At 37.2% G+C, this 14,965-nt stretch overlaps 1 protein-coding gene across 1 annotated transcript in view; it reads right to left on the reverse strand.

Moving 5' to 3' along the window:
• The window catches only part of WDFY3 (WD repeat and FYVE domain containing 3), a 288,646-nt gene that overhangs the window by 111,313 nt on the left and 162,368 nt on the right, over positions 1 to 14,965 (reverse strand). The window contains exons 20-25 of the mRNA XM_011985448.1: positions 12,827 to 13,008; positions 10,624 to 10,855; positions 9,117 to 9,277; positions 6,125 to 6,236; positions 3,294 to 3,484; positions 1,712 to 1,864 (exon numbers count right to left, since the gene is read on the reverse strand). Of these exons, the coding sequence (XP_011840838.1) occupies positions 1,712 to 1,864; positions 3,294 to 3,484; positions 6,125 to 6,236; positions 9,117 to 9,277; positions 10,624 to 10,855; positions 12,827 to 13,008 (1,031 nt within the window). The remainder of the gene's footprint in view (positions 1 to 1,711; positions 1,865 to 3,293; positions 3,485 to 6,124; positions 6,237 to 9,116; positions 9,278 to 10,623; positions 10,856 to 12,826; positions 13,009 to 14,965) is intronic.

Below are 14,965 nucleotides of genomic sequence, written 5' to 3' on the forward strand. Positions count from 1 at the left end.
AGGCTGAGAGATGTGTACTTTATAGTGTAGAAAAGGAAAATCAGTGCAAGTCCTTGAATAAATGACAAGATTATGCCTTTGAAAGAATGAGGTCCCAAGGGTATGTAGGACAGCCTGAGCAAAGGGAAAAAAGAAGTGATAGTTATCCTAGTATGAATAGGAGAAGAACTGAGTAAGGCTTGAATTAAGATATAGCAGTAGAAGCAGAAAAGGCAGACTATGGAATGTGAAAGTAGAACCTATATGACAATATCAGACTGTTTACAGACAGAGAAGAAGGAAGCTGATGTTTTCAATTTCAAGCCTTGGTGACTAGGCGAATGGTGGTGTTATTAACATAAACAGAGAAGTTAGAAGGAAGAACTAATTTGAGGAGGGATGCCAAGTTCAGTTAACATGCTGGTGGGACACAAAAATGGAAGTGTTGAGCAAGAATTAGAAATAAGTCTGGAATTCAGATGCCAAGGTTAGAGATTTAGATTTGAGGATCAACTCCACAGAGATGAGACTGTCAACCTAGGTAGGAGTTTAAAGGAAGGAAAACAACAAACACAGGAAAATGTAAAAAAGTAAAGATGGACATCTTTACAAAAAATAATGAAAACATCACTGCAAGAAAATAATAGAAAAAAATAGAAAGATATAAGAACCAGGATATTAATACCTGAAAGCTAGCAAAATAAGTATAACTTGAAAGAATATGAGGGAAACAGACAACAGCCAATGTTACTGAGAGTTGGGGATACTGAAAACTGAGTACAGACCATAGATTTTTATTTAGAGGGAAGCTTCTACTAAGCTTTGAAAATACAGTGTCAGTAAAGCACTTAGGGCACACTATTTGTGAGGGATTCAATAACTGACAAAACAGAGCTTACAGTAGTTGTGAGGAAGAACGGTTAGGGCCTAGACATAAGAGTTCGCAAATACTAAGTGCTAGGCACTATTCTGGGTGGTAGGAACACAAAGACAAAGAAGATAAACACTATCTCTGCAATCATAAAGCCCACAGATCCTGCAGTTTCAAAGGGATATATTATATAAATTTAGTATATAGTAACTAACATGCAAAGTGCTGTAAACAAGAAATTAAATGGAAAAAGGCTATGAGTGATTAAGTGCTGCCTTGAGAGAACAGAGTATAAGCTGTTACAGTAATAAGCCAGTAGAAATGAAAATGCCTTTGAAAGAATGAGGTCCCAAGGGTATGCAGGACAGCCTGAGCAAAGGGGAAAAAGAAGTGATAGTTATCCTAGTATGAATAGGAGAAAAATTGATTAGGGCTTGAGTTAGGATATAGCAGTAGAAGCAGAAAAGGTAGACTATGAAATGCGAACATAAAATGAATGATATTTTACCATGCAGTTATAACCAAAATTAGAGGTCTAGGTCCTATTTATCAAGAAAAAGTTTCTATCAGAATCGCCTGATGAAAATATGTTCGACTCACATAATGCCACTGCCAGCAGCAAATTAGCTAGTTAGGGATATGCACCATACCATTTCACTTCTAAAATATTTGCAAAATGGAATATCCTTGGAGAAAAGGAACCCCAGCATTATTCTACTTTTTATCTTTTACTAAATGATATTAACATAAATGTCACAAAATTACAGGACTTTAAACACATTTTAGAGATAAAATAGTTTATAATCATACGGATTAAGAAATGCATTCATTGATTATATATTATTATGCTTATATACATACTTCAAAATCACAAAGGAGGTCCTGGAAAGCAGTCGAATTTGGAATAATGGAGGTCTCATGTCCACTATCAACAGTTCCCACCAAAGAAAAAGTTAGATGGAGGATGTGGCTGTTGAGAAGGGAACGTTTCTTCTTAAGCAACATTGCCAGCAACTACAAGAAAGTAATACCACATGCCTGTTGATAAATCATCATGTATATTCTTTACACACACACCCCAAACCCCCCAACACATGCACAGAATCCTATGTAGATGATTTTCTGAGATTTCAAAGTTACCTTCTAAATTTTTATTATGGCAATATAACATTAGGTAAAATCTGAAAAACAAAGGGATCCTAACACTATTATTAAAATATCTACTTTTACATTTACCCTTTCAATTCTAATATATATATGTAAATAATTACCAACATGTGCATAAAATTGTATGTGTAATGAAAACATCACAGTAAGAAAATAAAATTATATGCACATGATGGTAACTACTTAACTATACATTTTTTTCTGTATATAAACTTCTGCAATATAGTTTTCATAATTACAATTTTAAAAGGTTGAATGATAGTCTATGGAATGTTTAGAGTATAGTTAGTCATTCTCTCATTACTGGTATATGTAGATTGCTCTATTTTTTCATGATAAACAATGCTGCAATAATCCTTTTGAAAGTTTTGTAAAAGAAAACACTTATTGAAATAGTATAATTAAATCTATACAACACAGTAAACAGTATATTCATTATCAATAAACTAATGGCTAAACTTGCAGAAGGCATTTGTACTTCATGTATGATAAGAGGTTTTAATCTTCTTTCAAATATTTGTTCCTCTTCTTATAAGTGATTTTTTGTCTAATTCTGGTACAGACTGTGGATACCTAAATGCTGCCCTTTTTTTTTTTTTTTTTTTTTAGGTCTTGCTCTGTCGCCCAGGCTGGAGTGCAATGGCGCAATCTTGGCTTACTGCAGCCTCCGCCTTCCAGGTGCAAGCAATTCTCCTGCTTCAGCCTCTAGAGTAGCTGGGATTACAGGCACATGCCACCACGCCTGGCTAATTTTTGTATTTTTAGTTTTCAGGAATAGCAATGGTACACTTATTATCTAGTGGCTTTCACATCTCCTGAGTAAGTAACAGAGACAAAAGATGGTAGGGTGTGAGGTGGAGGGGAGAGACAAGGAGACAGGGAGAGCCCTGAATCTTCTATGGATTTGGCAATCTTTTGAGAAAGGGGGAATAGGACCCCATTTCATTTCATTCCCATTTCCACAGAGAAAAACAACATTCAAACCAGCAAACCTTTGTTCTGAAAATATATTCAATGTATTAAAGCTATATTGAAATAATGTTGCCTAACTCAAGTGTTTAGTAAGATTTGATAAGATAGAAGAAAGACGATAAAGCAAAATAAAGAAACAATACAACCTTCATTGAACATGTATCAGTTTTCATAAAACTACTGGCTCTTTAAGTTTACTTGGACAACATAATTCTTCCAGAGTTTGAAACAACATGAAAGATAATAAAAAGAAGGGTACTTTAGGTGCCAGGTAAAATGAAGGCAAAGTTTTACAGTTACAAACCTGGTAGCCCTTGATTCTTTCCATTTCTTTGCTGGCTAGTGGGTTACTCTTGACCACACAAACCAGGGCCTTGACTGCTGCATATAACCCTTCCACATCAGAGGCCATGGCCACCAGGCCCAGGATGGCTGCAGCTCCACCAATGTACTGCAAAGTAGTGGCAACAGGCTTAGGGACAAATGTTCTTACTCCTGATTAAAAGATAGTGAAAAATAATTAAGATAAATTCCCTACGTGAACAAGAACTGTATACATTATTTTGAAAAGTCTTTAATTAGTAAAGTTTTATTTTAAAAATATCTTCTGTCTATAATGCAAATTCTAGGGAAAGCATTAAAGGTAGGATTTGGGACAAGGCAATAAAGACTGGCTGGTCACGGTGGCTCACACCTGTAATCCCAACACTTTGGGAGGCTGAGGTAAGTGTGTCACAAGGTCAGGAGTTTGAGACCAGCCTGACCAACATGGTGAAACCCCGTCTCTACTAAAAATACAAAAATTAGCCGGGCGTGGTGGCACGTGCCTGTAATCTCAGCTACACAGGAGGCCGAGGCAGGAGACTCACTTGAACCTAGGAGTTGGAGGTTGCAGTGAGCCGAGATCGTGCCACTGCACTCCAGCCTGGGCAACAGAGGGAGACTCCATCTAAAGTAATAATAATAATAATAATAATAATAATAATAATAAAAGAAAAAAGAAAAAAGCTAATCTACATACTTTTAGAGAAGACTGGGTGTAGAGGAGTGAGCAGAGAAGAGCAGGGCTTTTCAACAAGCACAAATGTTTCTACTGTGTAGCTTTGGGCTGTACTCAAAAGTGCAGTGGTCTTGAGAATGAATTTCTGAGTAAGTGAGAGTGCCTTAGTAGAGTCTGCTGGGGAATAACCTTGGGGACAGTAAAAATCACTTTAACTATGTGAACTGGGGAAAAGCTTGGAGAAGCCATCCTGGCGGGGATGATGTACTTCCTATAGATAAACCAAGCAAAGCACATTACTGACCATTACCCAAAGCTTCTCTTGGTTAAGTAATCTGAGTAACAGTACATCAGTGACTTTAGGAGAGTGTAAGTTTATAGAAACACAGTCCTGGAACTGTGTGTCAATTAAAAAAAATCACACCTACATTCCTAACATTTTAAAGAGGCATTATGTGAATGTCACTTGCCTGTTGACCAAGATAGAGATTTTAAAAAATAAAACTAACATGCATATTATATTTCTATGTGCTCTGCAGTATTCACAATACTTTCTTTCCTTCTTTCCCATTTTGTTTTTTAGACAGGGTCTTGTTGTCACCTAGGCTGGAGTGCAGTGGCTCAATCACAGCTCACTGCAGCCTCCTGGGCTCAAACAATCCTTCTGTCTAGGCCTCCCAATGTGCTGGGATTACATGGTGTGAGCCACCATGCCCAGCCCACAATACCTTCATATATTACAGTGCTGGATTTTGAAAACTAGCTCCTAAGGTAATTAGGGCCAGGATTACTAGTTTATAGATAAGAAAACTGAAGTTCATAGAGCATAACTGAATGGCATAATATCACACAGTGGTACAACAGGAGCTGGAACCTAAGTCTCTGAACTCTTTATTTACTGCTCACTGCTCTTTCCACTATACCACAGGTCTGCTATACTTCTGAAAAGGACATACCACAGTGCTTAATAAGCATTTTTTGAATAAAAGAACACTACCATGTGCTTTAAAGAAAATTTTCCTCAATGCGATATTACCAAAAAAGAAAAACAAAGATTTATGCAATTCACTGGGACAATAAAAATTGCCAATGACTGATAAACATGTTGGATTCTGTCCAGCACAACACTAACTTTTTATTAATCTAAAAAGCAACCAGTATTATATACTGATTTGCACATTAAAAGGCACAATCACTGGTTCTGAATTTTGAATGGCCTGATTGGTTTATGTCTCAAGATCCTATCTAACCAAAAAACAAAAACAAAAACAAAAACGTTTTAAGCAGACATGTACAGGCTCTGTACTACTCTCAACTTTCATTATAGCTTGAGTCATAGTGTTTATCTCAGAATCTCTTAGTTCTAGCTCATTCCTAAATTAACAAAACTCATGAGCTATATACCAAATCATGAAACAATCAGTAATAGTTCTGAATTTTGATACCTGTTGCTAAATGTAATTTGAAATTTACCTAAAAATTACATGAAATTATATAGTCAGTGCTGATCATCACTGACAAGAGGGAAACAGTGGGATTTTTTTTTTTTTTTTTTTAACTTTAAGTTCTGGGATACATGCACAGAACGTGCAGGTTTGCTACATAGGTAAACATGTGCCATGGTGGTTTGCTGCGCCTATCAACCTGTCACCTAGGTATTAAGCCTCACATGCGTTAGGTATTTGTACTGATGCTCTCCCTCCCTTTGACCCACTTCCCCTGACAGGTCCTGGTATGTGATGTTCCCCTCCCTGTGTCCATGTGTTCTCACTGTTCAGCTCCCACCTATGAGTGAGAATATGCGACATTTGGTTTTCTGTTCTTGTGTTAGTTTGCCGAGGATGATGATTTCCAGCTTCATCCATGTCCCTGCACAGGACATAATCTCATTCTTTTTTATGGCTGTACAGTATTCCATGGTGGATATGTAAAAGTTAGTGGGATTTTATGAAAGGTTATTAATTTTAAGTTGACCGGAATTTGAGATTGTTATATTTAATCTCTGAATACTGCACGTACACTATAGGTCAGTGCTATACAATATGAAATTAAATACTGCCCCTCAAGTGAGGAAAGTGAATGCAAACTTGATGGCAAACAAAGAAGTCTGAAAAAACAAAGACAAGTCCACTCACCCAAGTATCCAATCAGAGCGGCCCCAACTGTCCGTGCAGATCCATTAAGATGTCCTGCTGAATTGTGTATCAACTTCACAGGAGTGGCATTCTCATGTGAGGAAATGCCTAACTGAAAAATAGGAAAGGAAAATAATGTAATTATATAAGAACAGTTTCAATGTTTTGATTGGAAAAAAACCAAACACACGAATGGTAACATATCTTTTCTTTCCTCCCTTATCAGAATACCGAAAAACGGCATTTAGGTCCAGCCTGATGGCTCATCCCTATAATCCTAGCACTTTGTAAGATAGAGGCAAGGGAATTGCTCGAGTCCAGGAGTTTGAGACCAGCCTGGGCAACATGGTGAGACCCCCATCTCTACTAAAATGCAAAAAATTAGCCAGGCCTGGTGGTGCATTACTCAGGAGGCAGAGGTAGGAGAAACACTTGAGCCTGGGAGGTCAAGGATGCAGTCAACGGAGATCGTGCCACTGGCACTCCACACTCCAGTCTGCGTGAGTTTATTTTTGGAAATGTACAAACGCTTCCAAAGTGTGGAAACTCATAGGAGTTAAGTTAAACACAATTTACTGAGATAAAGATGGCGAGAGGATTTTGAGACACAGCTTCAGGGGTCTTTCTGAATGAAGTTCTTTGGTAGTTTAAAGGTTGTTATCACTAACTGCCTCACAGTATTTCAGATCAGTGAACATATGAGCTTTATTCCATATCCAAGTAAACGTAAGTTATCCAAGAGTTTATAGATAAAATTGCCTACATAAAGGAATCTTACATTTTAATACATTCACACATAACACAAGACCTATTTTCAAGTCAAATATAACTTTAATTCTGTTGTTCACTATAGAGTTATGTACAGTTTATGTTCCTTAGATACGTATATGTGCCAACATATGTATATATGTATACACACACACACACACACACCCCGAAGCTCTCTGTAAGAGCTGTCAATACTTACAGTTCCTGTCCTGGTCTCTTGATTTCCTTCCCCTTGGACTTTGCCTTCGGTAATCAGCCAAAATGGCTTGTCACACTTACTGACTCATAGTCACTCCTCACTTCTCATCTTACTGTGGCCACTTAAGACATTTCCACAATGAATCCTTGATCTTACAACATTAGGCCCTCCTGGTTTTTCTCCCTTCTCACTGATTGCTACTTCTCAGTCTTTTCTGGTTCTTCTTGATGTCCCCAACTCCGTAACACTGGAACGTCCCAGGTTTCAGTCTTTAAAACTTTCCATTTCCCTATCTACGTCTATGCTTTGGTGAATACATGTAGACTCATGGCTTTAAACACCACCTGTATAAATGTACTCCAGATTCATATTTTCAATGGCCTTGAAATCTCTACTGTGATGTCGAATACACTTCTCAAACTTCTAAAACAGAATTCTTAATATTCCTCCCAACTCTACTCTTTTTGTAGTTTTCACCAAATCATAAAATTTGACTCCATTTTCCCAGCTGTTCAAGCAAAAAACCTGGACTCCTTAACTCTCTCACCTTTCACACTCATTCCACATTCTATCACCCAAAACTGCTAGGTCTACTTTTAAAATATACCTTGAGCCTTGTGGGGTGGCTCACACCTGTAATCCCAGCACTCTGCGAGGCTGAGGCAGGTGGATCACCTGAAGTTAGGAGTTCGAGACCAGCCTGGCCAACATGGTGAAACCCTGTCTCTAATAAAAATACAAAAATCAGCTGGGTGTGGCATGCCTATAATCCCAGCTACTCAGGAGGCTGAGACAGGAGAATCACTTGAACCCGGGAGACGGAGGTTGCAGTGAGCTGAGATGACACCATTGCACTCTAGCCTGGGTGACAAGAACGAAACTCCGTCTCAAAAAAAAAAGTGTATATATATAAAATACACATATACAAGGTGTGTGTGTGTGTGTGTGTGTGTGTGTGTGTGTGTGTGTATATATATATACACCTTGAATCTGATCACTTCTTATCACCACCACTGCTATTGCCCAAGTTAAAACCACCATCATCTCTCATAGGAATTATTTATCGGCCTCATAACTTGTCTCCCTACTACCACCTTTGTTTCTCTTCAGTCTATTCTCAACAGAAGTCATAGTGATAAAATGTAAGTTACAGCATTTCCCTCCTATGTCTGAAACTCTATAATGCCTCCCATCTTTCTCCATCAAAGCCAATGTCTTTACAATTGCCCCATGAATCCTAAACAACCTGGGACCCATCACCACTCTGGGCTCCTCTCCTACTGCCTGGGCCCTCTCTAATTTTATTCCAGCCACATGTCTCCATGGCAAGCAAGCATTAGTACTTTTCTCAGGGCCTTTGCACTTGGATTCCTGGAATACAAAACACTCCCACACCCATAGGTATATCCCATGCTGCCTATTCCTATGGCTTGTACCTCATCCCTGTCAAGTCTTTGCTCAAAATTCACCTTCTCAGTAAAGTCTCCTTGGACTACCATATTTAAAACTTGAAACTTCTCTCTTTCCCCTTCCCTGCTTTATTTTACTGCATAGCACCCATCACCTTCTAACATACTTTACGATTAGGTTATTTCTTTAGGTATTATCATCTGTCTCTTCCACTAGAATGCAGGAAACATAAGAGCAGAAATTTTCTTTTTATCCATTGCTATGTCCTGAACTGAATGTCACCTGGCACATAATAGGTCATTCATTAAAAAGTTGAGTTGTAGCCTTAAAAACAGTAATTGTTTTCATTAGTTTTCTAAAGTTAAATTTCTCAATATAAATAAAAAAATTAATATGAATTATGTACTCATAACAGAAACTGTCACTTTTCCAAATTAAGTTACATATCTACATGTGTTTTGGCCTGCATTTGAAGTCAAATTAACCAAACATAAACAACACATGAAAGGCATGATTTTTAGCAATCACTCATAATTGAGTAGTATCCATATGAGACTCTGAGATACATTCCCAGTGAGAATCAGCCATAGTACACCAAGAAATCATCCTGCCTACCTGCTTAGCAATGGCTTTGCTATCCAATTTGTTATACACTTTCCGGATTCTTGCCACTGTTAGAGAAGACACAGAGAGTGCATAGAGGCCAAACGACACCTTCTCCTCTGGTACTAATGACACAGGGGATGGCACTACCCCTTCGGATTTTGCATCTTTACCTTCAAAAGAAGAATAATTCTTTTCAAAATCATCAGTAGTTCTCATCTTAAAATAAGTTTTTTTATTCTTACTATCATTTTTAAATGAGGAGGCTTGAAAGTCTTAAAGTAGAATAAGAGAGGTAAATTTAAAAACTATTTTACTTCTCAGCTCTTCATTTATTTCTTTAATTAAAAAACGGAAAAAGAAATCTAGCCATAGAGTTCTACATTTTAAGTGCTACTCTTAAAACATGTTTAAAATATAGCACAATGTAAAGGAAGAAAAGTTTTAACTGTTATCTGACGAATTGTAAAACATGTCCCCCTGGATTCAAAGGAAAAAGGATGGAGATGAATAAAATGCCTATCAGCCATGTAGCACTATGTCCCCTCCCCCAAAAAAGCACTCAGATATGCCTGCCTGTATTCTCCAAGACAACAAAGCAGAAGAGTTATTAATAAAGCCACGTGTTTTAAAGCCACATGGCCTGAGTTTGAATCTTGCTTTATCACTTAAAAGCTGTGCGACTTATATGTCTTTGTGCCTCATTTTCCTCTTCTGTGAAATGGGAATATTGACAGTACCTAATTCACGGTGTTTCGATATGAATATATACATGTGAAGGGCTCAGAACAGCTACATCCTTCATTTGTATTGACTTATTTAGCACACAGTAAGAGACCAAGAAGTGTTAGCTTTTATTAGATACCATTTAATTAAGAATGAGTGAAAAGATAAATTACTAAATGACAGGATTATGACCATTTACAATATACTTGTCCTAATTCTTCTGAGATTCTTGGTGGAATCAGAACAAGGGAGTGGAAGACATCATTTGCAAGAAGTACTAGCAAGGAATTGCCAGCTTAACATCAGTTCCTCTGAGTCTATATTTCATTTGGGAGAAAGGATAACAAAAAGTAGGCTTGGAGTAAAGAAGTGAGAAAAAATAATGTTAAGTGACCTAATCTAGAGAATGTATGTGTGTGTTTATTGAACCTATCTGTTCTTCCTTTAACAGGAGTGGCTATACTTTAAACTGCTTCATGTAATAGGAGAAATCACAAAAAGAGAAGAGTGTCACACAGTTAGACTCCTAGAGGGCATATACCTATATCTCGGAGCCAGTAAGAGAAACTGGATAATAAACCATCAGGCATAAAGACAAAGAATCCAGAAAGTGCAGTATGATCAGTGGAGGAAAATATTTTAAAGAGGAGTGAGTATCCTGCTGAAGAAGATTAGAGAAAGAGAAGGTGCTTTTCCTAGATAAACAATATGTATAACCTCATACACACACATGCATCTATATTGCAGGAGTTAAATTTCACACAACTTCAGGAACTAAAAATAAGTTACTCACATGGCATACATACAGCCTGAAAGCTTCCAACGTAATTTGGTCCAAGTTCATAAATGGTAGTAACATTTGAAGAAGGCAAAACTTCTTCTAGAAAATGTGTGGGTCCCAGGCGCCAAACCAAGGAAGCAATTTGGCGTTGGGCAGGTGGAGTACCAATGTAGGCATAGACCGTGCTCACCACTGGTGGATTCGCTGAACCTGAACCCCCTGGAGTACTGTGAACATAATGAAGCTGTAAGGAAGACAAAAGCAAATGTGTGAGATGTGAACACTTTCCCCAGGAAAATAACTACTTTGACATATATATTTTAATTATCTCAAGGTAACACAACTTTACAAATGCACAAAAACATTTGGGGTTGAGAAACAGGAAGGGCAAGGCATGATACTGGGATCTGTAACTGAGGACCAGGTATAGTAGCTAAAATTTTTATCCAACTCTCTAACACAGATAAACTCTTTAATGCTAGAAATGGCAACAAGTAGTTTTAGGGATACTGTCAATGGCTGGTTTGCATATCAAGTTAATGATGCTTCTCTGAAATTTTTGTGCTGATATAAAGAGAGCTTTCCACTATAGAATTAAAGTAGTCTTGAAATTAGGTATGTTACCTTCAATGTGAGTCCGTTAACTAAAATTACTGATGAAAATTGTTTTATAGAGATAAATTATTATAATGAACACATAATTAAGTACAGTATAAGAGATAAAGAACTTAAGTTGCTTTTTCTTGCTGAAGCAGCTTAATGGGGTGAAGGACATTTCCATTAATTGTTGTGTCATAATACCATCTCAGCTTCAGATCCTATTCATTATTCTGTATATTAAACAGCAGTTCTTGGTGATGTTAATAGCACAATTGTGAAGACCAACATGTGAGCTACAGTTGATTTCACACTACTGTGACTATTGACAGGGACAGTGATGACGATGATGTAAATAAATCAATAATAAATTTCCTACTGCTCAACTCTACAAGCTGAGGCCATTTTTATTTTTAATGATACTAAAATTAATGAAGTAGCAATGTACTAGAGAATCTACAAACTCATTTCAAATGTAATCATGTATACAAATAAATCAATGACTATTCCACAAGGTGCATTTTAGGGTTTATCATACTGAAACACAATGCCACAATAAAATATCATCATCATCAAGGAAGGAAATAAATTCAAAGATGCTGCTGGTTTCAGTGTTTTTTAAACTTTAATTCACACACAAGGACAAACTTTATCTTTTTTTCTTTCAAATGATCGCTCTAAAATGGATACCTGCCTATAATCCCAGCATTTTGGGAGGCTGAGGTGGGAGGATCACCTGAGGTCAGGAGTTCAAGACCAGCCTGGCCAACATGGTGAAACCCCATCTCTACTAAAAATACAAAAATTAGCCAGGTGTCATGGCACGCACCTGTAGTCCCAGCTACTTGGGAGGCTGAGGCAGGAGAATTGCTCAAACCCAGGAGGTGGAGGTTGCGGTGGGCTGAGATCATGCCACTGCACTCCAGCCTGGGCGACAGAGTGAGACGCCGTCTTAAAAAAAAAAAAAAAGATACTAACTTTTAGAAGGTCAAGAATTTTCAGAGTTTGCGAGCTGAGTTCTGTACAAAGTAACAAGCAGTATTTATTCTCATTCAGAAAAAGGGAGTTTCACCTGTTTCTTTACTCAATAATCAACTCTCTTTTTTTCTCTTCTAAATAGTATCACAATCTACAGTAATGTTTATGTAGTCATTCATTCAAGAAACAATAAACTGAATACCTACTATCATTATCGGGGACTAATCTGGGTGATCTGAAAACAAAGAAAAAAAAGCAATTCTAGCTTTAAAGAATATAAGTCTTCTGGATGAAATTACAGCAACAGCAATGAAGTGACAAAATAGTGTGTTCACCGTTATTTAGGAATCCTTCAACTGGTTCCTCTATTATGAAAAAGCACCTAGCAAACTGGCTTAAGCTCTTGCATATTCAGCAACTTCTTTAGTACCTATAAGCCCTCATTTCTATTCTTCTCTAATAAAATGGTAAGAATTGGTTACATGAGTCTAACATATTATTCAAATGGGTACTGAATATCAACTTAAAATTAAGAAAGTAATTATACAAATATCACTGTAATACACACCCACCCCACCCACACCCACCCCAAACTACTACCTTATAAAGCAGGTAGATTTACAAGTGCACATACTCTTACCTTTACAGTGTTAACAAGCTGTCCATCAATATAGAGGGCTGCAGTACTGTTTTTCAACATGCCTTTGCTCATTACCAGGACCAAATGATGCCACTGTCCCTCAATGATAAGCTCTCCACATCGAAAGCGAGCACAGCATGGGAGAATTTCATAAAATGAGGACTCTTCACTAAAATCATCAACTGAAATAAAGGGGGGAAGACATAAAAAACTTTTTCCAACACCATCCCTATTCAAATTATTCATATCTAGATCAGCATGTTTTGACTTTATGTTAAAACAAAATAATGATGCAGACTGATTTGAGTAATAATACAATTCTGGAAAAAAAATGATAATGCGGGTTGGGTGCAGTAGCTCACGCCTGTAATGTCAGCACTTTGGGAAGCTGAGGTGGGCGGATCACCTGAGGTCAGGAGTTTGAGACCAGCCTGGCCAACATGGTGAAACCCCGTCTCTACTAAAAATACAAAAATTAGCCAGGCATGGTGGTGTACATCTGTAGTCCCTCGGGAGACTGAGCCAGGAGAAACGCTTGAACCTCGGAGGCAGAGGTTGCAGTGAGCTGAGATTGCACCACTGTACTCCAGCCTGGGTGACAGAGCGAAACTCCATCTCAAAAAAAAAAGTAAATAAAAATAAAGAGATAATGCAAACAGAAGATGCCCTATTCATGCAGTACCCTTACCAGCAGTAAGACGTGAAACCTAGAATGTATTTTTGCTCTCTTCTGCTCAGGAAATATAGGTATAATCAAAGTTACAATGAACAAAAGTTAGCTAACGAAGTAAATAATACCTAAGAATAAAGAGACAATAACATTATGACAAACACTAAAAAGAGACTAGTTGACACCCAAAACAAAAATAAACAAGTGGGACTATCTCAAACTGAAAAGCTTTTGAATAGCAAAGGAAACACCAGAGTGATAAGGCAATCTATGGAATGGGAGAAAAACATTTGCTAACTATGTATTTCATAAGAGATTAATGTCAAAAATACCTAAGAAATTACTAGAACTCAATAGTAAAGAAACTAATAATCAATTAAAACTGAGCTAAGAACTTGAACAGACATTTCTACAAAGAAGGCATATAAATGGCAGACAGGTATATGAAAAATGCTCAATGTTACTAATCATCAGGGAAATCCAAATCATAAGCACAATGGCATATCACCTCACACATGTCAGAATGGCTATTATCAAAAAAAACAAAACACAAGTGTTGGCAAGAATGTGGAGAAATTGGAAGCCTTGTGCACTGTTGGTGGGAATGTAAAATGCTGCAGCTGCTATGGAAAACAGTACGGAGGTTCCTCAAAACACTGAAAATAGAACTAACATATAATCCAGCAATACCATATCTGGGTACTTATCTAAATCACTGAAATCAGGACTTCAGAGAGTTATCAGTACTCTCCTGGACAGATGAGTAGATAAAGAAAATGCGGTATATGCATACAATGGAATAACAATTAGCCTTAAAGAAGAAAATTCTGCAGTATCTGACAACATACATGAAGCTTAAGGACATTATGCTAAATGAAACAGCCAGTCATAGAAAGACATATATTGCATGACTCCACTTATATGAGGTATTTAAAATAGCCAAATTCAGAGAAACAATGAACGAAATGTTGGTTGCCAAGGGCCTGAGGGGGGGGGCAAATGGGAAGTTACTAATCAAATGGTGCTAAGTTTCAGTGAAGCAAGAGAAAAAAAGCTTGAGATTTGCTCTACAACACTGTAACTACAGTCAACAATAATGCACTGTAACTTTTTGACATTGATTTGGTTACAGTATGGGTTAGAAAAAGAACCAAGAAAAATGTAAAGTTTATTCTTGCTATATGCTATGCTCAATGATACAAGATGACAACTATCTATTATTAGTTAGTGGCCATACTGTCCATAATAAAAGGTAGTAAGAAAGAGATGATTTACAGCATAGACTAGGTATTTGTTGATTCAAGTTTCCTGCTTTATCAGACAACCTTGTCTCATGTATATAAACATATTCTGATTTGCTATCATTCTACGATTACTTCCTGACTCCAATCTGGCTCCTCTTTGTTACCCTATATGTTACCAGACCATGCTAAGAAATAATGATTTCATATTAATTTAATTTTAATGTT

The sequence above is a fragment of the Mandrillus leucophaeus genome, unplaced genomic scaffold (genome assembly GCF_000951045.1).
Source record: "Mandrillus leucophaeus isolate KB7577 unplaced genomic scaffold, Mleu.le_1.0 Scaffold283, whole genome shotgun sequence".
In the NCBI taxonomy this organism is placed as follows: domain Eukaryota; kingdom Metazoa; phylum Chordata; class Mammalia; order Primates; family Cercopithecidae; genus Mandrillus; species Mandrillus leucophaeus.